The sequence below is a fragment of the Oncorhynchus mykiss genome, chromosome 4 (genome assembly GCF_057628025.1).
Source record: "Oncorhynchus mykiss isolate SJ-2025 chromosome 4, ASM5762802v1, whole genome shotgun sequence".
NCBI classification, from domain to species: Eukaryota; Metazoa; Chordata; class Actinopteri; order Salmoniformes; family Salmonidae; genus Oncorhynchus; species Oncorhynchus mykiss.
The window spans coordinates 57,529,156-57,556,282 of record NC_143025.1 but is presented as its reverse complement, the minus strand read 5'-3'; the positions used below and the strand labels follow the sequence as shown (position 1 = coordinate 57,556,282).

Genomic DNA, 27,127 nt, shown 5'->3' with positions numbered 1-27,127 from the left:
AAAGAACAGTTCATGTTTCAATGCAACTTATTCAGGATCATTTATATCAAAATGCTCCTTCATTTAAATCAATTTTCAGACTAACACATCCAAAGCACTGCAAGCATGTTGCTTGAAATGAGTTTCTGTAAACATTATTTGTTTAAGATAAGAAAATCCTTACAATATTATCTCAATTGCATTGAGACCTAATAATAGTAAAAAAAAAAAAAAAAATGTAACACACCCACCTCTTACACTTTAGTTGAAATTATAATGAGCTATGACTTGTTTCCCAAATGCTCTTCAGTGAACCTACTTCAATTGAAGATTAAAATATTTAGTACAAATCTATGGACAATGAGGACCTAGTTTGGACCTAGAAAAGTACAACATAGGCTAACATTTCCCTGCTGATCGAGTTGATTTAGAGATGTCTTAATAAGGTAGCATGAATCACGATATGATCTCAATTTGTCTCATATCAATCCAATTATTTATGCAGTAGTTGAAAATAACTGACAATTTCACAGCACTGGCCATCCTGGGTTGAATTCAATAGTACAACATAGATTCTCTCCTTTACGTCCTCTGCACTGATGGTCAAGAAATTAGACGGGTGACGAATGAAGTCCTGGTAGGGATTTACCAATTAGATGAAGGAGAGGTGACAAGGAGAGGAAGCCAGTTAAGACTATTGAGATAGAGTACACCCAATGTCTAATGTGTGGTTCATGATTCCTCACTTTCCCATCTCTAGCTCAGAGGGTTGTAGGTCGTGAATGTGCAGCAAAGAGTGGGAGCTTTACGCCTCTGCTTTTTGGTCTCCGTGAGCCAGGCTCTCCTCGCCCTCCTCCTCCTCCCCAGGAACCTAGAACACAGTCACATCTCAGTCAGCCACAGATCTCAGAATTTAGCCACAATTTAATCTATACCAAATCATATTTGTTATAAGATAGTCTTTTTTAAATTTACAAATCAAATATTTTATGTGTGTCTCCAGGTGGTCACGTTCAATGTAATACAAGACAGTATGCCACATTTGCCATGTGTGACTAATAACAATCTATATGTGGCTAATGCCACATTATGGGACTGGATATGTCAAATGTTACATGAGTGTCACACCAATAATGTAACATCCTGTACGTTATACCATATACCTCAGGCATTTGATTCAACTGTAAGCTAGTGATGGTCATTCATGGATCAGGATAATGTGTTGTATTTGTTTCTTTCAGATTATTACTGTTATGGGAAGTGAATGAGGACCCAAAAGCGAACTAACTTAAACAGAGCTTCTTTAATAACCAAACATAGGTAGGCTCAGATAGACCGGCAGATTCCGACAGGACAGGACAAGGTTACAGCAAACATGACGATAGTCTGGCTCAGGCATGAAACACAACAAACAAGAATCCGACAAGGACAGGAACAGAAACAGAGAGAGATATAGGGACCTAATCAGAGGGAAAAAGGGAACAGGTGGGAAACGGGGTGAATGGGTAGTTAGAGGAGACAAGGAACAGCTGGGGGAAAGCGGGGGAGAAAAGGTAACCTAACAACGACCAGCAGAGGGAGACAGGGTGAAGGGAAAGGACAGAGACAAGACACAACATGACAGTACATGACAGTACCCCCCCACTCACCGAGCGCCTCCTGGCGCACTCGAGGAGGAAACCTGGCGGCAACGGAGGAAATCCTCGATCAGCGCACGGTCCAGCACGTCCCGAGAGGGAACCCAACTCCTCTCCTCAGGACCGTACCCCTCCCAATCTACGAGGTACTGGTGACCACGGCCCCGAGGACGCATGTCCAAAATTCTACGGACCCTGTAGATGGGTGCGCCCTCGACAAGGATGGGGGGGGGGGGGGGGAGACGAGCGGGGGCGCGAAGGACGGGCTTGATGCAGGAGACATGGAAGACCGGGTGGACGCGACGAAGGTATCGCGGAAGAAGAAGTCGAACTGCGACAGGATTAATGACCCGAGAAATACGGAACGGACCAATGAACCGCGGGGTCAACTTGCGAGAAGCCGTCTTAAGGGGAAGGTTCTGAGTGGAGAGCCAAACTCTCTGACCGCGACAATATCTAGGACTCTTAGTTCTACGCTTATTAGCAGCCCTCACAGTCTGCGTCCTATAACGGCAAAGTGCAGACCTGACCCTCTTCCAGGTGCGCTCGCAACGTTGGACAAAAGCCTGAGCGGAGGGGACGCTGGACTCGGCGAACTGAGATGAGAACAGCGGAGGCTGGTACCCGAGGCTACTCTGAAAAGGAGATAGCCCGGTCGCAGACGAAGGAAGCGAGTTGTGGGCGTATTCTGCCCAGGGGAGCTGTTCTGACCAAGACGCAGGGTTACGAAAAGAAAGACTGCGTAAGATGCGACCAATAGTCTGATTGGCCCGTTCTGCTTGACCGTTAGACTGGGGGTGAAAGCCGGAAGAGAGACTGACGGAAGCCCCAATCAAACGGCAAAACTCCCTCCAAAATTGAGACGTGAATTGCGGACCTCTGTCCGAAACGACGTCTGACGGAAGGCCATGAATTCTGAAAACATTCTCGATGATGATTTGTGCCGTCTCTTTAGCAGAAGGAAGCTTAGCAAGGGGAATGAAATGAGCCGCCTTAGAGAACCTATCGACAACCGTAAGAATAACAGTCTTCCCCGCTGACGAAGGCAGTCCGGTGACAAAATCTAAGGCGATGTGAGACCACGGTCGAGAGGGAATAGGAAGCGGCCTGAGACAGCCGGCAGGAGGAGAGTTACCGGACTTAGTCTGCGCGCAGACCGAACAAGCAGCCACGAAACGACGCGTGTCATGCTCCCGGGTGGGCCACCAAAAACGCTGGCGAATGGAAGCAAGCGTACCCCGAACGCCAGGGTGGCCGGCTAACTTGGCAGAGTGAGCCCACTGAAGAACGGCCAGACGAGTAGGAACGGGAACGAAAAGAAGGTTCCTAGGACAAGCGCGCGGCGACGGAGTGTGAGTGAGCGCTTGTTTTACCTGCCTCTCAATTCCCCAGACAGTCAACCCGACAACACGCCCCTCAGGGAGAATCCCCTCGGGGTCAGTGGAGGCTACTGAAGAACTGAAGAGACGAGACAAAGCATCAGGCTTGGTGTTCTTAGAGCCCGGACGATAAGAAATCACGAACTCGAAACGAGCGAAAAACAGCGCCCAACGCGCCTGACGCGCATTAAGTCGTTTGGCAGAACGGATGTACTCAAGGTTCCTATGGTCAGTCCAAACGACAAAAGGAACGGTCGCCCCCTCCAACCACTGTCGCCATTCGCCTAGGGCTAACCGGATGGCGAGCAGTTCGCGGTTACCCACATCATAGTTACGTTCCGACGGCGACAGGCGATGAGAAAAATACGCGCATGGGTGGACCTTGTCGTCAGAGAGGGAGCGCTGAGAAAGGATGGCTCCCACGCCCACCTCTGACGCGTCAACCTCGACAACGAACTGTCTAGAGACGTCAGGTGTAACAAGGATAGGAGCGGATGTAAAACGATTCTTGAGGAGATCAAAAGCTCCCTGGGCGGAAACGGACCACTTAAAGCACGTCTTGACAGAAGTAAGGGCTGTGAGAGGAGCTGCCACCTGACCGAAATTACGGATGAAACGACGATAGAAGTTTGCGAAGCCGAGAAAGCGCTGCAGCTCGACGCGTGACTTAGGGACGGGCCAATCAATGACAGCTTGGACCTTAGCGGGATCCATCTTAATGCCTTCAGCGGAAATAACAGAACCGAGAAATGTGACGGAGGAGGCATGAAAAGTGCACTTCTCAGCCTTCACAAAAAGACAATTCTCTAAAAGGCGCTGGAGGACACGTCGAACGTGCTGAACATGAATCTGGAGTGACGGTGAAAAAAATCAGGATATCGTCAAGGTAAACGAAAACAAAGATGTTCAGCATGTCTCTCAGGACATCATTGACTAATGCCTGAAAGACAGCTGGAGCGTTAGCGAGGCCGAAAGGAAGAACCCGGTATTCAAAGTGCCCTAACGGAGTGTTAAACGCCGTCTTCCACTCGTCCCCCTCCCTGATGCGCACGAGATGGTAAGCGTTACGAAGGTCCAACTTAGTGAAAAACCTGGCTCCCTGCAGGATCTCGAAGGCTGAAGACATAAGAGGAAGCGGATAACGATTCTTCACTGTTATGTCATTCAGCCCTCGATAATCTATGCAGGGGCGCAGAGACCCGTCCTTCTTCTTGACAAAAAAAAACCCCGCTCCGGCGGGAGAGGAGGAGGGGACTATGGTACCGGCGTCAAGAGCTACAGACAAATAATCTTCGAGAGCCTTACGTTCGGGAGCCGACAGAGAGTATAGTCTACCCCGGGGGGGGGGGTGGTTCCCGGAAGGAGATCAATACTACAATCATACGACCGGTGTGGAGGAAGAGAGGTGGCCCTGGACCGACTGAACACCGTGCGCAGATCGTGATATTCCTCCGGCACCCCTGTCAAATCACCAGGCTCCTCCTGTGAAGAAGAGACAGAGGAAACAGGAGGGATAGCAGACATTAAACATTTCACATGACAAGAGACGTTCCAGGAGAGGATAGAATTACTAGACCAATTAATGGAAGGATTATGACAAACTAGCCAGGGATGGCCCAAAACAACAGGTGTAAAAGGTGAACGAAAAATTTAAAAAGAAATGGTTTCACTATGATTACCAGAAACAGTGAGGGTTAAAGGTAGCGTCTCACGCTGAATCCTGGGGAGAGGACTACCATCCAGGGCGAACAAGGCCGTGGGCTCCTTTAACTGTCTGAGAGGAATGTCATGTTCCCGAGCCCAGGTCTCGTCCATAAAACAGCCCTCCGCCCCAGAGTCTATTAAGGCACTGCAGGAAGCTGACGAACCGGTCCAGCGTAGATGGACCGACAAGGTAGTGCAGGATCTTGAAGGAGAGACAGGAGTAGTAGCGCTCACCAGTAGCCCTCCGCTTACTGACGAGCTCTGGCCTTTTACTGGACATGAAGTGACAAAATGACCAGCGGAACCGCAATAGAGACAGAGGCGGTTGGTGATTCTCCGTTCCCTCTCCTTAGTCGAGATGCGGATACCTCCCAGCTGCATGGGCTCAGCACCCGAGCCGGCAGAGGAAGATGGTAGTGATGCGGAGAGGGAGGCGACGGAGAGCGCGAGCTCCTTTCCACGAGCTCGGTGACGAAGATCAACCCGTCGCTCAATGCGAATAGTGAGTTCAATCAAGGAATCCACGCTGGAAGGAACCTCCCGGGAGAGAATCTCATCCTTTACCTCTGCGCGGAAACCCTCCAGAAGACGAGCGAGCAAGGCCGGCTCGTTCCAGCCACTGGAGACAGCAAGAGTGCGAAACTCAATAGAGTAGTCTGTTATGGATCGATTGCCTTGACATAGGGAAGACAGGGCCCTGGAAGCCTCCTCCCCAAAAACAGATCGATCAAAAACCCGTATCATCTCCTCCTTAAAGTCTTGATACTGGTTAGTACACTCAGCCCTTGCCTCCCAGATTGCCGTGCCCCACTCACGAGCCCGTCCAATAAGGAGAGATATGACGTAGGCGACACGAGCAGTGCTCCTGGAGTAAGTGTTGGGCTGGAGAGAAAACACAATATCACACTGGGTGAGGAACGAGCGGCATTCAGTGGGCTCCCCAGAGTAACACGGCGGGTTATTGATTCTGGGCTCCGGAGATTCGAAAGCCCTGGAAGTGGCCGGTGGATCGAGGCGGAGATGGTGAACCTGTTCTGTGAGGTTGGAGACTTGGGTGGCCAGGGTCTCAACGGCATGTCGAGCAGCAGACACTTCCTGCTCGTGTCTGCCTAGCATCGCTCCCTGGATCCCGACGGCTGAGTGGAGAGGATCCGAAGTCGCTGGGTCCATTCTTGGTCGGATTCTTCTGTTAAGGGAAGTGAATGAGGACCCAAAAGCGAACTAACTTAAACAGAGCTTATTTAATAACCAAACATAGGTAGGCTCAGATAGACCGGCAGATTCCGACAGGACAGGACAAGGTTACAGCAAACATGACGATAGTCTGGCTCAGGCATGAAACACAACAAACAAGAATCCGACAAGGACAGGAACAGAAACAGAGAGAGATATAGGGACCTAATCAGAGGGAAAAAGGGAACAGGTGGGAAACGGGGTGAATGGGTAGTTAGAGGAGACAAGGAACAGCTGGGGGAAAGCGGGGGAGAAAAGGTAACCTAACAACGACCAGCAGAGGGAGACAGGGTGAAGGGAAAGGACAGAGACAAGACACAACATGACAGTACATGACAATTACCTCCCAATAAATGGAATCATCAAAGCAGTTCTGATCTGGAGGCTGTCCCCAGAATGGAAGCTTCATTATCAGACCTGTACAAATAGAAAAGTTATTAACAGTATTATTAAATATGTTTCCCAGCGGGCATCGTATAAAACAAGCTGCATAGTTTTATAAAATATGAAAACTGTCTGTTCAAATGTGATGTAGATTTTTTTGAATGACAAAGAATGGCAGTCTCTCTCCACCCACCTGTAATAGTTCCTCCAACCAAAGCGAACCCAAGGGATGAGGCCAGGGCTGCACCCTGCATGGCAGCACTCCTGAGGGAAGAATGGCGGAGATGAGAAAATGACAGTACTTAGGTAATTATGGCAAGAGACCCTTATTTTGAGACTAATTATTGAGGCCAAGTTCACACCTTAACGGAAAAGTGAATTATTAGACGTTCAAAAACTACACTATCTGTATCTGATATTGACTACACATCGTCATTTACCAAAGGTCTTTAGAAAATCATTCCTTTTCAAATGCCTTTTATTTCTAAGACCTCTAATTAATTTATCCAATGCCTTTATAGATATACAGTATGAAGAATGCCATTGGATGAGCCCTACCCTTTCTTCTTGCCCAGAGCGACCGCCACAATGCCAGCAATACCCCCGAGGATGCCAGGCATGCCGTGCAGATTGTGGACACCACAGGTGTCCTGGATGCCCAGGTTGGATGCCAGGATTGGCTGAAACACAGAGATAAACAGTTGTGTAAATTCTATATTCTATAAATTCTATAAATTCTATATTCCCTAGTGCCCTCTCATTTCAACATATTTCTAGCCATCTGATGGCAGGTTAGTCAGTCATGGATGGATGGGTGATTGTTTTGACTAAAATGCATGTTTTTCCCCAGCAGGCAAAACTCGTTTAACAAACCAGAACCAGATTTTCCAGATTTGCCTTTGAGCAAGGCAGTTAACCCCCAACAAAAACAACTACTCCTCAGGGACTGATGATGTTGATCAAGACAGCCCTCTGCACCTCTCTGATTCAGAGGGCTTTGGTTAAGACACATTTTGGTTGAATGCATTCCGTTATGACTAGGTATCTCCCTTTCTATTGGTTCAGACTTGTGTGACCTTTGAACTCACAGTGAGGAACTTGAAGCCCAGGGTGGAGACGATGCCAGCCACGAACCCGATGATCATGGCACCAAAAGGGCCGATGTCCATGTCAGCGCAGGTTCCCACGGCAACACCTCCTGCCAGAGTGGCATTCTGGATGTGGACCTATGGAAAACACAGAAGCATCTTTTTTTATTTTATATTTTATTTAACCTTTATTAAACTTGGCAAGTCAGTTAAAAACAAATTCTTATTTACAATGGCGGCCTACCCCGGCCAAACTCTCCCCTAACCCGGACGACGCTGGGCCAATTGTGCGCCGCCCTATGGGACTCCCGATCACTGCCAGTTGTGCTACAGCCCGGGATTAAACCAGGGTCTGTAGTGAGCTATGCTATAGTAGGTGCTGTGTGAGATTTTATTGTCTCTTTCCCAAAGACACACAATACACGCGCACACACTCAATATTCTTGTTTGAACATAAACAAGTCAAAATCAATTGAAAGAAAGTAAACAATCTACAGATTTGCTGTGACCCTTTGTGGTTTGAATGAAGCATTGGAAGACTCGCCATGTCCAGTTTCCCTTTGTGCTCCACCAAGCTGGAGACGGCATAGGCAGAGAGTACGCAGGCAGCCAGAGAGAAGTAGGTGTTGGTCACCGCCATGAGCTGATCAGTGCCAGATTCAGCGATGGCAGAGTTGAAACTGGGCCAGAACATCCAGAGGAACACGGTACCTGGAGAAGATATTCAAGGAGGATTTTTATTTGTCTGCTACTTTAGTTAATTCTAAAATATATAAACAAAAAGTGATGTATTAAATATATTGAAACTACATTGAACAGAATTATGCCTGCTAGTGTCACTGTTTTTATAATACAGTGAGTTTTAGAAGTGATACACTGTATTTCCACTAGGTGGTGACTGAGACTATGATTTGGGGGAGCTTCCCCTTCCCCTTCCCCTGTGATAAAATGTACAGCGCAAACAGACACCAGGAGCCGTATGTATCAAGCGTCTCAGAGTAGGAATGGTAATCTAGGTTCAGGTCCCCCTGTCCATGCAATCCCATTAATTGTGATCTAAAAGTGGCGCGGCGAATAGCCTAGTGGTTAGAGCGTTGGGCCAGCAACCGAAAGTGTTGATGGATTGAAGTTTACAAGATAAGAAATCTGTTGTTCTCCCCCTGAACAAGGCACAGGAAGTTCCCCGGTAGGTTGTCATTGTAAATAAGAATTTGTTCTTAACTGACTTTCCTAGTAAAATAAATACAAATAAAAAATGATACTAAAATCAGTACTCCTACTCTGAGATGCTTGATACTTAGAACACCCTTATTGCTGAATTGTTATTTCTAGTGTTCCAAAGAACATTTTAAAAATATTTTGCGGCTCTATCTACTACTCTTTAATCTATAACAGTTGTTAGGGACTGTCTACACTAATCAATAAAATGCATAGATTATTATGATACATTTTTTAGTCCCCAATTTCATGATATCCAATTGGTAGTTGCAGGCTTGTCCCATTGCTGCAACTCCGTACGGAGAGGCAAAGGTCAAGAGCTATGCGTCCTCCGAAACACGACCCCTCCAAGCTGCACTGCATCTTGACACACTGCTTGCTTAACCCAGAAGCCAGCTGCACCAATGTGTCAGAGGAAACAACATACAACTGGCGACCGAAGTCCCCTAACCCGGACGACGCTGGGCCAATTGTGCGCTGCCTCATGGGTCTCCCGTTCACGGCCGGCTGCGACACAGCCCGGATCAAACCCGGGTCTGTAGTGACGCCTCTAGCACTGCGATGCAGTGCCTTTTACCGCTGTGCCACACGGGAGGCTAAAATGCATTGATCTTGATGACTGTCATGTGAGCTGCTCTTACCGATCATGGCGAAGAGGTCAGAGTGGTAAACAGAGCCATCGTTCTCATGGCTGTTCCTCAGAGCTGGCCGGTACAGCATGCGGGCCACTGCGAGACCGAAGTACGCCCCAAAGGCATGGATAATCATGGAGGCCCCAACATCATTGGCCTGTGAGTGGGACAAACCATATAAAGTAGTTAGTTCATGTTGTAAAAAAAAAGAACAGCCCTACTAACCTAACTTTCTCCTTAGTCTGCTAGTAACCTCAGTCACCTGTCAATCACCCATCCTTCACACCTCTGCACATTCCCAAGCAAATCTTGTGCACTGATAAGTTGGGTACAGGATTGGACTGATTCAAGAATATCAAATAAAATTGACCTAGATATATTTTTCCCTTTGTAGGTTCATCCCTAAGAATTTACGCCGTGGTTATATTTGTCTGAGCCCTTTTGGATTCAGGATGAATCTTGTCTGATCGCAGTTATCTTGGGCTGTCACTTCTCACCACTAGAGGGTCTCACTAGGGTTATGGGCCAGGTGTATAAGGTCCCAGGTAAACAGATAGTACACATATATGGGTCAACAGGAGATTCACACAGTCTTTGCTGCTACTCACAAGATTGCACACAATATTGCTTATTGAACTGTATTAACTAATATAATTTTCTAGTATAGTGTTTTTCATGTTCACAAGTTCTTAGATGAGTGGACAAGGTTGAAGTTAGTTTGTTGTGACAGACTGTTAGAATAAGGGTTAGTTCTGGGATCTGAGATTATGGTGAAGTGCACTGACCTCCAGGATTTCGGCCACCAGATGTTCGTTGATGCTGAAGATGGTGATCTCCAGGATGGTCATGATGAGGAGCTGGACAGGACTGGTTTTACCCAGCACTGCCCCAAATGAGATGAGAACGGTGGCTGTGCTGAAATCTGCATTGATCATCCTTATGGTAAGGAGGGAGAGGACGAGTAGGAGGGAGTGAAGAGAGAGAAAGAGAGAGCGAGAGATGTCTTGTTAACACTAGAACAGAACACTTCTCTATGATTGTCCTCTATCTTGTGCACGTACCACTAATGCTAGCTTCATTCATTCTACCCGTTCTGTTGCTGTATTAACCTTTTTGGGATAGGGGGCAGCATTTTCACTTTTGGATGAATAGCGTGCCCCGAGTGAACTGCCTCTTACTCTGTCCCAGATGCTAATATATGCATATTATTAGTAGTATTGGATAGAAAACACTCTGAAGTTTTGAAAATTGTTTGAATGATGTCTGTGAGTATAACAGAACTCATATGGCAGGTGAAAACCTGAGAAGAATCCAACCAGGAGGTGGGATATCTAAGGTTTGTAGTTTTTCAAAGCTTGGCCTACCGAATACACATTGAGATTTGGATGAGGTTGCACTTCCTAGGGCTTCCACTAGATTTCAACCATCTTTAGAAACTCATTTGAGTATTCTACTATAAAGGAGGGGCTCATGAGACCTCTTTGAGTCAGTGGTCTGGCAGAGAGCCTTGGTCTCATGACGCGCGCTCCCGACAGAGTTACTTCTCGTTCCAGTGCTTTTCTGAAGACAAAGGAATTCTCCGGTTGGAACATTATTGATGTTTTATGTTAATTTCATCCTGACGATTGATTCCATACATCGTTTGACATGTTTCTAAAGGACTGTAACGGAACTTTTTGAGTTTTTTTCTGGATGAAGTGCCTGCGCCTCATGAAGATGGATTACTGGGCTGAACACGCTAACAACAAGTGGCTATTTGGACATAAATGATGGAACTTTATGGAACAAATCAGTCATTTATTGTCGAACTGGGATTCCTGGGAGTGCCTTCTAATGAAGATCATCAAAGGTAATTAAAGGAGAAGTTTATCTTTTAACACTTGTATATTGTATCAATGTTTATTATGAGTATTTTTGCAAAATCACTGGAAGTTTTGGAATCAAAACATTACTGCACGTAAGGCGCCAATGTAAACTGAGATTTTTGGATATAAATATGCACATTATCGAACAAAACATACATGTATTGTGTAACATGATGTCCTATGAGTGTTATCTGATGAAGATCATCAAAGTTTAGTTATTCATTTTATCTATATTTCTGTGACTCCTATCTTTGGCTGGGAAAATGGCTGTGTGTTTTTTCGACTTGGCTATGACCTAACATAATCACAGGTTGTGCTTTAGCTGTAAAGCATTTTTGAAATCGGACACGATGGGTAGATTAACCTTATGTTTATCTTTCATTTGCTGTATTGGACTTGTTAATGTGTGAAAGTTACATATTTCTAAAAAAACTTTTAAATTACGCGTGCTGCCTTTTCAGCGGAATGTTGTCGAGGGGTTCCGCACTAGAAAGGTTAATGTGTCTAGAGTAGAAGGCTTCTCTACGACTGTCATCTAATGTGTACAGTTGAAGTCGGAAGTTTACATACACTTAGGTTGGGGTCATTAAAACTCGTTTTTCAACCACTCCACAAATGTCTTGTTAACAAACTATAGTTTTGGCAAGTCGATTAGGACATCTACTTTGTGCATGACATATGTAATTTTTCCCCAAATTGTTTACAGACAGATTATTTCACTAATAACTCACTGTATCACAATTCCATTGGGTCACAAGTTTACATACACTAAGTTGACTGTGCTTTTAAACAGCTTGGAACATTCCAGAAAATGATGCCGTGGCTTTAGAAGCTTCTGATATGCTAATTGATATCATTTGAGTCAATTTGAGGTTTACCTGTGGATGTATTTCAAGGACTACCTTCAATCCCAGTGCCTCTTTTCTTGACATCATGGGAAAATCAAAAGAAATCAGCCAAGACCTCCACAAGTCTGGTTCATCCTTGGGAGCAATTTCGAAATGCCTGAAGGTACCACATTCATCTGTACAAACAATAGTGCGCAAGTATAAACAACATGGGACCACGCAGCCATCATACCGCTCAGGAAGGAGGCGCGTTCTGTCTCCCAGAGATGAACGTACTTTGGTGCGAAATGTGCAAATCAATCCCAGAGTAACAGCAAAGGACTTTGTGAAGATGCTGGAGGAAACAGGTCCAAAAGTATCTATATCCACAGTAAAACGAGTCCTATATCGACATAACCTGAAAGGCCACTCAGCAAGGAAGAAGCCACTGCTCCAAAATCGCTATAAAAAAGCCAGACTATGGTTTGCAACTGCACATGGGGACAAAGATCGTACTTTTTGGAGAAATGTCCTCTGGTCTGATGAAACAAAAATATAACTGTTTGGCCATAATGAACATTGTTATGCTTGGAGGAAAAAGGGGGAGGCTTGCAAGCCGAAGAACACCATCCCAACTGTGAAGCACGGGGGTTGCAGCATCATATTGTGTGGGTGCTTTGCTGCAGGAGGGCCTGGTGCACTTCACAAATTTGATGGCATCATGAGGAAAGAAAATGATGTCGATATATTGAAGTAACATCTCAAGACATCAGTCAGGAAGTTAAAGCTTGGTCGCAAATGGGTCTTCCAAATGGACAATGACCCCAAGCATACTTCCAATGTTGTGGCAAAATGGCTTAAGGACAACAAAGTCAAGGTATTGGAGTGGCCATCACCAAAGCCCTGACCTCAATCCTATAGAACATTTGTGGGCAGAACTGAAAAAGCTTGTGCGAACAAGGAGGCCTACAAACCGGACTCAGTTACAACCAGCTCTGTCAGGAGGAATGGGCCGTAATTCACCCAACTTAATGGGGAAGGTTGTGGAAGGCTACCCAAAACGTTTGACCCAAGTTAAACAATTTAAAGGCAATGCTACCAAATAACAAGTGAGTGTATGTAAACTTCTGACCCACTGGGAATGAGATGAAAGAAATAAAAGCTGAAATAAATCATTCTTTCTATTATTATTCTGACATTTCACATTCTTAAAATAAAGTGGTGATCCTAACTGACCTAAAACAGAATTTTTACTAGGATTAAATGTCAGGAATTGTGAAACACTGAGTTTAAATGTATTTGGCTATGGTGTATGTAAACTTCAGACTTCAACTGTACGTACATGTGCTATTACTGCAAGCTGATTATTGGTTTTGACGGTTTTGGTAATGTCTATGTTCTATTTACTTGAAGATGTCTTCTATCATGGGTACTATGATGATACTGCTAGCTTTATTTATTATTATTATTTACTTGAAGATGGAGACTTTGATCTTGCCGTCGTCCAGGTCCCAGAGGCCTTGCATGATCAGACCCCACTGCAGAGCGAAGGCGGCCAGGAGCAGGTTGAGGCCCACGCTGCTGAAGCCATATCTCTTCAGAAAGGTCATCAGGAAGCCAAAGCCAATGAAGATCATAACGTGGACATCCTGGAACACTGGGGAACAAATGGCAGGTCAGAGGTCAGCTCAGTGGAGTTTGATTCATAAAAAAAAGTGACTTCCAAAATGGCAGAGATCTTAACATTTTAAATTCACATGAAATCCAAAAACATGTTGGTGGTAGTGTTAACATAATATCATTGCATTTTTTCTCTATAAAACAGGCCCCATATGATTTATTCACTTTGAATGAATAGTGAATGAAAACTATAACAAATGAATAAAACCCTGGGAGGGCTTGCTATGTGAGTATAATCCTCTATTACAACACGTCAAAGACATTCAAATCAGTTGACAGTCTAGCTATTGATCAAAACCTAGGGCTATTAGTAGTGTGTAAATATTCCATTCATTATGTTGCTTTGCCTTTGGCTGCTCAAATGATTCACAGAGCACCCGCATTGGATTGTGCAGCAACATTAGTAACCCCTATCCCCATGAGGGGGTCAATGGAAATCCTGAGGAGGGAAGACCAATTAGATTAGTCTGTGAATGGGATACTGAGAACTCAGGCTCCCAATAACCCAGTTTGATGTGTCATGTCAGTAGCCTTACACTGTTCCATTCACTGGGATCACATGATCTTAACCAAGTCTTCTAAACTTAATAGATGGATCCCTGTGCTCGCACTTTATGCATGTTTAGATTGATGTATACAAGAGGACAGACTTTATTTATAAGGACTTTAGCTCACTGTGTGTGCGGACAGCAGGATGTGAGCACTATCCGAGTTTCTGCAGATAAGGATCAGGCTACTGGCCCAAGAGACTGACCAAATGTGTGTATGTGTGTGCGTACGTACGTAGGTGCGTGGAGCTTAAAACGGTTTGTCCACCGCTGCTGGAGGAACAATCCTAATTCTCCAAGCTCCACTCCCACTCCCACCCACACACTCTACTCCCACTCTCGCTCGACACTCAGAAAAGGTTCTCTTCCCTGAAATGCCTGACCGCAGGAAGCCAGACTCCCAATTCCCAAAAGTGACCAGTCATTGTGCGATGGATGACGGGTCCTCATCTGGAAAGTACATCAAGGTGTGGCCGTTTGCAGAATGTGGAAACAATAGTCCTTGTTTCCCCAGGTCTGGTTAGCATTGTGGTGGGAAGTTAGCATTGTGGTTGTCAGGGAAGCTGGGTAGGGTAGCATAGTGGTAGGAGTGGTGGACTAGCAACCGGAAGGTTGCAAGTTCAAACCCCTGAGCTGACAAGGTACAAATCTGCCATTCTGCTCCTGAACAGGCAGTTAACCCACTGTTCCTAGGCCGTCATTGAAAATAATAATTTTTATCTTAACTGACTTAAATAAAGGTAAAAAAATATATTTAAAAAAGGGACTTAGGCAAACAGTCACCACCCAGACTGTCCTGGGTAAGTAATGGAATACAGGGTGTGGGGTTGGTGGTTGGGGGGCTTAGGTGCAGCATAGACTAGCCCGATAGGTCCGTTGTCTTTTTTTGTCTGTGACTATATATGACTACTCTATGTACTCTATGTAAGCTGTGTATGACTCTCCAAAAAACATGTCTACCAGCATGCCATTCCAGTGCCATACACATCTCTTTCTCTGTATGTGTCTCTGTGCCATACCAGGCCTTACTATAAGTAAAAACCGATGCTACATTTTAGGCAGTTGTAGAGGGATTGTTGTAACTGGCAATTCATTTAAGAGTTGAGTTTGTTCGGAGGCTCCCTCTTTCTGCCACACAGTGATAGAGACAGAATAAACAGGAAGGTTAGCTCTTCTAAACAGATTTTGTCTCAAATTAGAAGTCCATGAATTCCTCACTCATTATCGCGTTTACATGTGACTGTCTCTTTCTACCCAGGAGTGCATTGTATTGCTATGGATGAGATTCAGCGCACTGGACCATGATTATAATCAGGTTTAGTATTACTTATGCAATGCCTCCGAGACGTCATAGGATACATTATAACCCCTCTGGCACTGGCCAGAACACCCGCGCCTATCCGGTAACAAACAAATAACTAAAATCTATTCAATATTTTCCCTGATATCAAAGTCTGAACAATGTAAAATATGTAAGATAAGATATAAGATATATACAGTCTTGGCCAAAAGTATTGAGAATGACACACATATACATTTCCACAAAGTTTGCTGCTTCAGTGTCTTTAGATATTTTTGCCAGATGTTACTATGGAATACTGAAGTATAATTACAAGCATTTCATAAGTGTCTAAGGCTTTTATTGACAATTACATGAAGTTGATGCAAAGAGTCAATATTTGCAGTGTTGACCCTTCTTTTTTAAGACCTCTGCAATCCGCCTTGGCATACTGTCAATTCACTTCTTGGCCACATCCTGACTGATGGCAGCCCATTCTTGCATAATCAATGCTTGGAGTTTGTCAGAATTTGTGGGTTTTTGTTTGTCCACCTGCCTCTTGAGGGTTGACCTCAAGTTCTCAATGGGATTGAGGTCTGGGGAGTTTCCTGGCCATGGACCCAAAATATCGATGTTTTGTTCCCCGAGCCACTTAGTTATCACTTTTGCCTTATGGCAAGGTGCTCCATCATGCTGGAAAGGGCATTGTTCATCACCAAACTGTTCCTGGATGGTTGGGATAAGTTGCTCTCGGAGGATGTGTTGGTACCATTCTTTATTCATGGCTGTGTTCTTAGGCAAAATTGTGAGTGAGCCCACTCCCTTGGCAGAGAAGCAACCCCACACATGAATGGTCTCAGGATGCTTTACTGTTGGCACGACACAGGACTGATGGTAGTGCTCACCTTGTCTTCTCCGGACATGCTTTATTCTGTATGCCCCAAACAATCAGAAAGGGGATTCATCAGAGAAAATGACTTTACATCAGTCCTCAGCAGTCCAATCCCTGTACCTTTTGCAGAATATCTGTCTGTCCCTGATGTTTTTCCTGGAGATAAGAGGCTTCTTTGCTGCCCTTCTTGACACCAGGCCATCCTCCAAAAGTCCTTGCCTCACTTGTGCATGCAGATGCACTCACACCTGCCTGCTGTCATTCCTGAGCAAGCTCTGTACTGATGATGCCCCGATCCTGCAGATAAATCAACTTTAGGAGACGGTCCTGGCGCTTGCTGGACTTTCTTGGGTGCCCTGAAGCCTTCTTCACAACAATTGAACCGCTCTCCTTGAAGTTCTTGGTGATCCGATAAATGGTTGATTTAGGTGCAATCTTACTGGCAGCAATATCCTTGCCTGTGAAGCCCTTTTTGTGCAAAGCAATGATGACCGCACGTGTTTCCTTGCAGGTAACCATGATTGACAGAGTAAGAACAATGATTCCAAGCACCACCCTCCTTTTGAAGTCTCCTTTTGAAGTCCAGTCTGTTATTCAAACTCAATCAGCATGACAGAGTGATCTCCAGCCTTGTCCTCGTCAACACTCACACCTGTGTTAACGAGAGAATCCCTGACATGATGTCAGCTGGTCCTTTTGTGGCAGGGCTGAAATGCAGTGGAATTTTTTTGTTGTGGGGGGGGGGGGGGGGGGGATTCAGTTAATTTGCATGGCAAAGAGTGACTTTGCAATGAATTGCAATTCATCTGATCACTCTTCATAACATTCTGGAGTATATGCAAATTGCCATCATACAAACTGACTCAGCAGACTTTTTGAAAATTTATATTTGTGTCATTCTCAAAACTTTTGGCCACGACTGTACAAGATAAGATAGCCATGTGTTGACTGAACAGATCAGCATTTTTGTTGTTAATACATTGCATGCAATATTTTCTGTTCTTTAGCATTGATTGAGGGTACTGATTGGGAATGTGCAAATCAAGCAACGTGCAAAACATTACCTCACAATGAGTGGGATGATGCAAGGGAATGGACAATAGGGTAACAAAAACTAGAATACATGATGTATCGTGTATTATTGCTGGGAACGAACTAACCTGATAAATTCCTTCCGGTGTCAGCACCCTACTATACCAACTGAGACGTAGAGTACTGAACTTGAAGCTTCGGAACATAGCAGCAAAACAAGTCTCAGCTTTTATCTTGTCCATATTGGATATCTCCCTTCTTCGGCCTACCACTACACATTCATCTTACCCAACATTGTCATCTAAAATCTCCAACCTTGCAAAACCAAATAAATAATACAGAGATATGCACTATTGTTATGTACTGTAGAAGGTAGTTTAGTGTTAGCATACAGTTAGGCACCACACTGGACCAAGATAGACTTCAACACTCCGTACCCCAGGTGGCAGCACCAACCATGTCCAAGTGCTGTGCTAAAAGGACGTTTTGGGTGGCCGTGAGGCCTTTCGTTTGTTCTTTATCTTTAGTTTTGGCATTAGTGCTGAGCGATTTACCAATATTTCTTATTTTTTGGGGGTTATTAAGGAATATCAAAGAGTAAAGTCATCAAATTAAAATGAATATGCACAGCTGGAAGCAACAGGGGGAGGGAAGATGTCCTGGAGCCCTGTCACCATGGGTGACACGCTCAACTAGATTTCCTTGGTGATTTACATGGGACTGGTAAAGGTATCAAGATTAGTTGACAACTGGAGCAAGATCCCCACTCTATCAGCTCGAGTTCCCCACCTCCATCATGAGTGAAAACTGATTCTTGGCCATCAACCGTACTCTTAACATGAGTGATCCACAAATGGATCAGGAGAATGACCAGAAAAAGGTGACTGCAGGGTATGATCGTCTTGCAAGAGTCAAGCCCCTTTATCATGACATGGTGGAGGCATGCAAAATGTACTTCCAGCCTGCTCATAATCTATATATAGATGAGCGCTTGGTTGCCTCAAATGCTCGAATTGGCTTGCAGACCAAATGGGGTTACAAGCTCTTTGTGCTAGCCGATGGGGCATGGGTGAGGAAGAATGTCCCCATTCCTGTTTCTGTGAAGGACTTCAATGCCAGCATGGGGGTTGTTGACCTATCTGATCCTCTGATAGGCTATTACCAGGTCTTCCACAAGACCAGGAAGTAGTATATAACTTTTTTTCTACCACTTTGTGGACATTGCTACAGTAAAGGCTTTCATTCTCCACAAGCACATGGTCAAACCAAAAGGTCAAACCCATCTCACCCAGTTGGCCTTCTGAGAGTAGCTGGTATTGGAAATTGCTGAATTGCGGGCCCAAAGCAACCTCACCACCATCACAAGACCCTCCACTCAAAGTGAGCGCCACTATCCAACACACCTGCCAAAAGACAAAAGGAAGAACTGCAAGCATTGCACAAAACACAAAGAGAAAAAAAGGGTGTTTCCTGGCAGAGAGGGACTTCGTCAAAGACTATGCAAGACATGCACAAGCTATGATGAAAGTGAAATCCAATCATCTGGGATGTAACATGAACACGAATGTCATTTGTAAATCATTCAGCTAATTTCTATTTTTTTTTTATTGGAGGACACATGTGTAACCAAGTTTGTGTTTGATAAGACATTTTTGTATCTTCTTTAATGTCCAGTGGCTACTTTGAAGAATCTGAATATAAAGTATATTTTGATTTGTTTAACACTTTTTTTGTTATTACATGATTCCATATGTGTTATTTCATAGTGTTGATGTCTTCACTATTATTCTACAATGTAGAAAATAGTACAAATAATTAAAAACCCTTTAAACTTTTGACTGGTACTGTACATCTATTTATTTTATGTTGTTTTTGTAAACAGTTCATTTGTATGTGGGACCAATAGCCTAGGCTAAACATTCAGGCATTTTGGAGAGGTTGAAAAAACAGTGGATATGTTTGAGAGAGGTTGGTGTTGTAGAAATGTCGTTTTTATAGTGAACAATAAATATTTTGGCACATCCCGTGTGCAAAAGCAGTGCAATTACCACATTCTGACACTTTGGAGAGGTTGAAATGACACTAGAATGCACCCTGGATACCCCACAACACCACCACAATGTTCGAGTGAGGTTGATATGGTAGAAATTGTGTTTTTATACTGAACAAATAGCATTTAGGGATTACAAATATGTAATAGCACTGGAATAATCTAATTTACAAGTCGGAAGTTGAAGTCGGAAGTTTACATACACCTTAGGCAAATACATTTAAACTCCTAGTAAAGATTCCCTGTCTTAGGTCAGTTAGGATCACCACTTTAAATTAAGGATGTAAAATGTCAGAATAATAGCAGAGAGAATTATTTATTTCAGCTTTTATTTCTTTCATCACATTCCCAGTGGGTCAGAATTTTACATGCACTCAATTAGTATTTCGTAGCATTGCCTTTAAATTGTTTAACTTGGATCAAACGTTTCGGGTAGCCTTCCACAACCTTCCCACAATAAGTTGGGTGAATTTTGGCCCATTCCTCCTGACAGAGCTGTTGTAACTGAGTCAGGTGTGTCGGCCTCCTTGCTCGCACACACTTTTCCAGTTCTGCCCACAAATGTTCTATAGGATTGAGGTCAGGGCTTTGTGATGGCCACTCCAATACCTTGACTTTGTTGTCCTTAATTAAGCCATTTTGCCACAACTTTGGAAGTGTGCTTGGGCTCATTGTCCATTTGGAAGACCCATTTGCGACCAAGCTTTAACTTCCTGACTGATGTCTTGAGATGTAGCTTCAATATATCCACATACTTTTCTTTCCTCATGATGCCATCTATTTTGTGAAGTGCACCAGGCCCTCCTGCAGCAAAGCACCCCCACAACATGATGCTGCCACCCCCGTGCTTCACGGTTGGGATGGCGTTCTTCGGCTTGCAAGCCTCCCCCTTGTTCCTCCAAACATAACGATTGCGATTGTGGCCAAACAGTTCTATTTTTGTTTCATCAGACCAGAGGACATTTCTCCAAAAAGTACGATCTTTGTCCCCATGTGCAGTTGCAAACCATAGTCTGGCTTTTTTATTGAGGTTTTGGAGCAGTGGCTTCTTCCTTGCTGAGCGGCCTTTCAGGTTATGTCGATATAGGACTCGTTTTACTGTGGATATATATACTTTTTGGGCCTGTTTCCTCCAGCATCTTTACAAGGTCCTTTGCTGTTGCTCTGGGATTGATTTGCACTTTTCGCATCAAACTACGTTCATCTCTAGGAGACAGAACGCATCTCCTTCCTGAGCGGTATGACGGCTGCGTGGTCCCATGTTGTTTATACTTGCGTACTGTTGTTTGTACAGATGAACATAGTACCTTCAAGCGTTTGGAAATTGCTCCCGAGGTTGAACCAGACTTGTGGAGGTCTACAATATATTTTCTGAGGTATTGGCTGATTTCTTTAGATTTTCCCATGATGTCAGGTGAGAGGCACTGAGTTTGAAGGTAGGTCTTGAGATACATCCACAGGTACACACAAAAATTATGTCAATTAGCCTATCAGAAGCTTCTAAAGCCATGACATAATTTTCTGGAATTTTCCAAACTGTTTAAAGGCACAGTCAACTTAGTGTAAGTGAACTTCTGACCCACTGGAATTGTGATACAGTGAATCATAAGTGAAATAATCTGTCTGTAAACAATTGTTGGAAAAATCACTTTTACAAAATTACAAAGTAGATGTCCTAACTGACTTGCAAAAACTATAGTTTGTTAACAAGAAATGTGTGGAGTGGTTGAAAAACGAGTTTTAATGACTCCAACCTAAGTATATGTAAACTTCCGACTTCAACTGTATGCCACTTTGGAGAGGTTTAGGGACACTTGGAAACGTCCCGTGACCACACCTGACACCACTTACTAAAACATCTGCCCATTTCTAGTTGTTAGGTCTATCAATCCCTTTTTATTTCTGATATTGTTCACATGTTGTGAACAGCTCTAATCATCAATAATTCCCTTATAGCTTGTCAATTAAAATATATATATTTATTTTTTTACGGTTTTGTGTGTGCTTGATCTTGTGTATTCTGAACTATGTAAATTGTCTTCAGTTTATTTCCTCATAATCTCCCAGATATCTTCTTTCCAAATATACAATGTTTTTGCATGTCAGAATCATGTAATTACACATGAATAGCAGTTACTTTTGGGTATGTCTTTTTAGCAAAAAAATATATGATGTCATTATTTAATAATGCATTTAATATATATATATTTTTTAAATTGAAACTAAAATCAAAAACTGTGATTAGCTTTTTATAATCAAACCGAAACCGATGTCACGCCCTGGTCTTAGTATTTTGTGTTTTCTTTATTATTTTGGTTAGGCCAGGGTGTGACATGGGTTTTTGTATGTGGTGTGTTTTGTCCTGGGGTTTTGTTAGGTATTGGGTTTGTGGCTTAGTGGGGGTTTCTAGGTAAGTCTATGGCTGTCTGGAGTGGTTCTCAATCAGAGGCAGGTGTTTATCGTTGTCTCTGATTGGGAACCATATTTAGGCAGCCATATTCTTTGAGTATTTTGTGGGTGATTGTTCCTGTCTTTGTTGTCACCAGATAGGCTGTTTAGGTTTTCTCACGTTTATTGTTTTTTTTTGTTAGTTTATTCATGTATAGTTTTCTTTATTAAAGAATCATGAATAACCACCACGCTGCATTTTGGTCCGCCTCTCCTTCACCTCAAGAAAACCGTTACAACCGAACTTACCTCAAAAAGCACTAATCGCTCAGCACTATTGGGCATGCCTGTTTGTAGTTTTTCTTTTTGCATATATTTGTTTTTGGCACCATCTGAACAAAATAACCCACTTGGGCTCGCCAACCCAAAAGAGTCAAGACTGAGCTGACCCTGGATCTAAAGTTAGTTTACTGTCTTCCTGGCCCGGGTCGCATACACTACTTCTCACATTTTTGCACACATCCAGTCAGGTTACAAAAACATTAGGCAAGCTGTCACGGATCCACGGAATTTTCATCACGCACACCTGTCCCCTATTCCCACTGATTAGTACTTGTATAAGTGTGCCCTTTGGTTTCCATGGGGCTGTCGTTTATTGTTACAATGTCCGTTGGTGCATGTGAGTACCTGTGCTGTGTGTTTTGGGCTTTCGTGCCCTTGTGGATTGTGCAGATGATTACGGGTCTCGCCCCGTGTGTTAATCATTGTGCGTTTGTGTATTTATTTGAGATACTTGTCGCTCTTTTGTCTTGGGTTTCAACCCTGTGTTTTTGTTACGTGTTTGTTTGGTCTTCGTCCCCGTGCCTTTACACGGCACGCCGTAATTTGGGCTAAATAGAAAACCCTATTACGCATTCCTGCATCTGTCTCCCGAATCCATTTTGCTAACGCGACACAAGCCTAAAAACCGTAGACTTAGCAAGTACAATGTTAACAGTAGGCTGTCTAGTCGGTTCCGTGACACTCTGCAGTGGCCTTTAGAGGAACCCCTTGGATGGTCTCATAGGAATGGGCATTTTAGCAATGCAGGATACAGAAGCTAGTGGCTGAGGTTCATTTCTATTAACAATGCTCTAAGGCTGCTTGCCCTGCATTCTTGATCAGCCTCGACCCCATCCATCTTATATCACCTGAATACTTGATACCTTTGAGACACCATACCAGTTGAAGGCTCTGAGAGAAGGGTGTTGTGGGAGGTAGAGAGAAGGTCCATTTGGAACCTAGCCTCTCAGATGGGCTCTATGTCCAACATGTTAGGTCATCTTCCATCCATGGTAGTTGTAGTGTGCTAACCAGGATTTCAGGTTGATAGTCTGAAATTAGGTTTCAGGCCAGCAGCCAAAATATTTTCAATAATGTTAAATGCTGACGTGTTTGGAGGTCACCATAGCTCTGACAAATGACCTGGCTTAAACGTAATTGAAGGGAATTAAGCTTGCGTTTTATCAACCTTCTGTCCGCATTTCCGTAATCCCGTATGGGGAATCCTCATTCTGTCTCCCAGGCATGATAACCAGAATGGATCATGCAGATTTTGACAAATCTCAAACCTCCAAGGCACCAGTGTCTTTGAGTTTCATTTAGCATCATACTGAATCTAACTGCAATTGGTCAGTGGTGTAAAGTAACTTGAAATACTACTTAAGTCGTTTTTGGGGGGTATCTGTGCTTTAATATTGATATGTTTTACTACTTTTACTTTTACTCTACTACATTCCTAAAGAAGATATGTAATTTTTACTCACATACATTTTCCCTGACACACAAAAACATTTAGAATGCTCAGGCAGGACAGCAATATGGTCCAATTCACTCACCTATCAATATAACATGGTCATCCCTACTGCCTCTGATCTGACTCACTAAACACAAATACTGTGTTTGTAAATTATGTCTGAGTGTTGGAGTGTGCCCCTGGCAGTTCGTAAATACATTTAAAAAACACAAATTGTGCCTCCTGGTTTGCTTAATATAAGGAGAATTGAGTATGAGAACGTAGTTCTTTTTCCACCACTGTACTAAAAAAAAGAAATGTCCCTTTTTCAGGACCCTGTCTTTCAAAGATAATTTGTAAAAATCCAAATAACTTAATTAACAGATCTTCATTGTAAAGGGTTTAAACACTGTTTCCCATGCTTGTTCAAAAAACAAACAATTAATGCACCTGTGGAACGACCATTAAGACACTAACAGCTTACAGACGGTAGGCAATTAAGGTCACAGTTATGAAACACACTAAAAAGACACTGAAAGACACTAAAGAGGCCTTTCTACTAACTCTGAAAAACACCAAAAGAAAGATGTCCAGGGTCCCTGCTCATCTGCGTGAACGTGCCTTAGACATGCTGCAAGGAGGCATGAGGACTGCAGATGTGGCCAGGGCAAGAAATTGCAATGTCCGTACTGTGAGACGCCTAAGACAGCGCTACAGGGAGACAGGATGGACAGCTGATCGTCCTCGCAGTGGCAGACCACGTGTAACAACACTTGCACAGGATCGGTACATCCGAACATCACACCTGCGGGACAGGTACAGGATGACAACTCACAGCAAGAACTGGCAAATTTGGTGCAGTCCATGAGGAGGAGATGCACGCAGTACTTAATGCAGCTGGTGGCCACACCAGATACTGACTGTTACTTTTGATTTTGACTCCCCTTTTGTTCAGGGACATATTATTCCATTTCTGTTTTGTCACATGTCTGTGGAACTTGTTCAGTTTATGTCTCAGTTGTTGAATCTTGTTGTGTTTCTTACAAATATTTACACATGTTAAGTTTGCTGAAAATAAACACAGTTGACAGTGAGAGGGTTTCTTTTTTTGCTGAGTTTACATTTAAAACCAGATACTTTTTCCTCAAGTGGTATTTTACTGGGTGACTTTCACTTTTAATTGAGTCATTTTCTATGAAGGTATCTATACTTTTATTCTGGTATGACAATTGGGGAGCTTTTTACACCAGTGCAATTGGTGAAGTTGCTTTTTGTGAACTGTAATTACAAATTACAAATTCGGCCTGACTTTGATGAAAGGAGTAGACTATGGCTGTAAAACAACTCTGTGTAACAAATCTTAAGGTCCCCATTCTTTGAGGAAAACAAGTACTTCACAGAGCCACAGAAACCATTGGTTCCTCTCAATATTTTTTTTTAGCAATGATTTTGTCCATTGATGGTAAAGCCCAGCAACAACAGGCTCCTATTTTTCAAAATTGCATTCCTCCTCTTATTTCCTCTGCTATGAACCTGTAATTGTGGAGCTTTGGTAATGCACAATATAGACGACCCTGCATTGCACACATCAGACCCCTGATATTTTCTCGTAGTCTACTCCAATAGTTTTTGTTAGGGGGGGGGGGGGTGCAACTTGTGGTTGTTCAGCTGAATGAGCATGTTATGGGGCGTTAATTAGCCAGTCTGTTGAGTAAATTGACCATTTTGGGGGGTCAATTATGATAGTTATGAATGGAATTTGCAAATGTAACAGCTTTCTTAAGAAAAGAAAGTCAATGTCGCCTTTATACACATCTCCAGCTGTATAACCCATTAAACAACATTAAAAACAACCAATAGTTCTAAAGGTTTTAGGATGTCTTTGGATATGCAAAATTCTTGGAATGGAAAAGGATCGGCCCAAATGCTAAGCACTACGCTAATCTCTTCGGGTCACACCTGCCCTGCCCATTTCTGGGCAAACCTCTATACTGTAAGTCTGCAAGTATTTATGCTGTTTTAAAATTGGTAGAAAATACACTTTCTGGGATTCCAAGAACCACCCGAAGAACACCAGACTAACATCTAAATTATTTTTTGTACAAAAGGTAAAGTAGTAGGGGTGGGGCTTTGGCACTTTTCATAGATAGACTTATCTATCTCCAAACACAAATCCACGTACATTTTTAACTCAATCGTATGTCTCACTAAAACACATGACTGCAACTCCCTTAAGTGCACTTGCAAGTTCTATTGTAAGTATGTGGATGCCATTCAGTCCTGGCATTCATCTTCCCATTTGCACAATCCATCTGGAGGCTAGCCACAGTGAACCTGTCCAGTATGAGAGAGAGTGGTGCCCCTATGACAGCTCGAGCATCTGGCCCATTCCCTAAAGAGTATTTCTAGGTGTGAGGATGCTGGAATGGGCACGTGCACAACAACCTCACACCATGCTTTCCCACGACATCTCTCTCTCTGATTGTTCACAGGAGTATCTGAATAATACTCAATAATACCATCTCCAATGATCCATAGCTTATCCCTCAAAGCTACTGCACAATTATTAAGAGAATAAGGGTCAAATCTTTGAGACTCAACTTCAATAGCCCTTCATCCATAGCAACTGGGGTTGGCATTAAGGAGTCAATACAATACAATCCATGATTCAGCCAAGCTCCCACAACCAGGCTGACACACTGACAGCCCACACATACAATATGTGGCACCACACTGAGGAAGCCTGCTCCCAGACCTGTTCCTGTCTTGCCAACTCCTATGGTCATTGTCATTCCAAGACCACACAAACTGATCTGGGACCAGGCTAACATGAAGGAGCCTTCAGGTGTCACTTACTGGGATAAAGGGTCAGAGGATCCTTCTTCTCCTCATGGTGTGTGGTGTTGTGGGCTCCGTGCCCCCCGTGTTTCCCATCATCGTAGTCCACAAACACACCGAACAGGATGATGGTGATAATCTCCAGAGTCAGAGCTAGGATAGGAAACTTAAGCCTCATGTTGGTGGAGTATGCAGGCATGCCAATATTAACTAACTGTGTGTGTCTCTCTCTCTCTCTCTCTCTCTCTGTTTATCTCAGGCTGACCCTCTGTCTCTGACACACGCTCACTTTTTCTCTCTCTCCCTATCTATCTTTTGGGGCTTGTGGTAATAGTCTGACGGGTGGAGAGCAACTGGTGTCTGGTTTTAAATTGGTGCAGGTTTCGTGGGGACCAATGGCAGGGCAGAAAAGTCAGGCCCGCATGGTTACTCCCCTTTCTTCACTTTGCTCATGGGGATGGGTTTCCTCACTGTTGGGTGTTTACTCTTATTAAAAGAGGGGGAAAAAACAAGACTTTGGCAAAACACACAGTAATGACCCCCGGCCAGTGACAGAGACATGAGATGAATGGCTAATGAGCTTTTTTCAACTAATTTGTCACTGTCAGAGTCATTCTGGTGTGTTTGGGTGATACACTACATGACCAAAAGTATATGGACACCTGCTCGTCGAACATCTCATTTCAAAATCATGGGCATT

The 27,127-nt window shown here is 43.7% G+C and overlaps 1 protein-coding gene across 1 annotated transcript; it reads right to left on the bottom strand.

The window, feature by feature from the left end:
* Positions 1-456: 456 nt before the first annotated feature.
* Positions 457-26,764, bottom strand: LOC100136711 (Rhag). The gene is given in 10 exon segments (NM_001124674.2): positions 457-850; positions 6,276-6,349; positions 6,510-6,580; positions 6,875-6,996; positions 7,405-7,542; positions 7,949-8,115; positions 9,264-9,411; positions 10,040-10,190; positions 13,420-13,603; positions 26,446-26,764. Coding segments are annotated over 10 exon segments (1,302 nt in total). The 5' UTR covers positions 26,627-26,764; the 3' UTR covers positions 457-784.
* Positions 26,765-27,127: the final 363 nt, after the last annotated feature.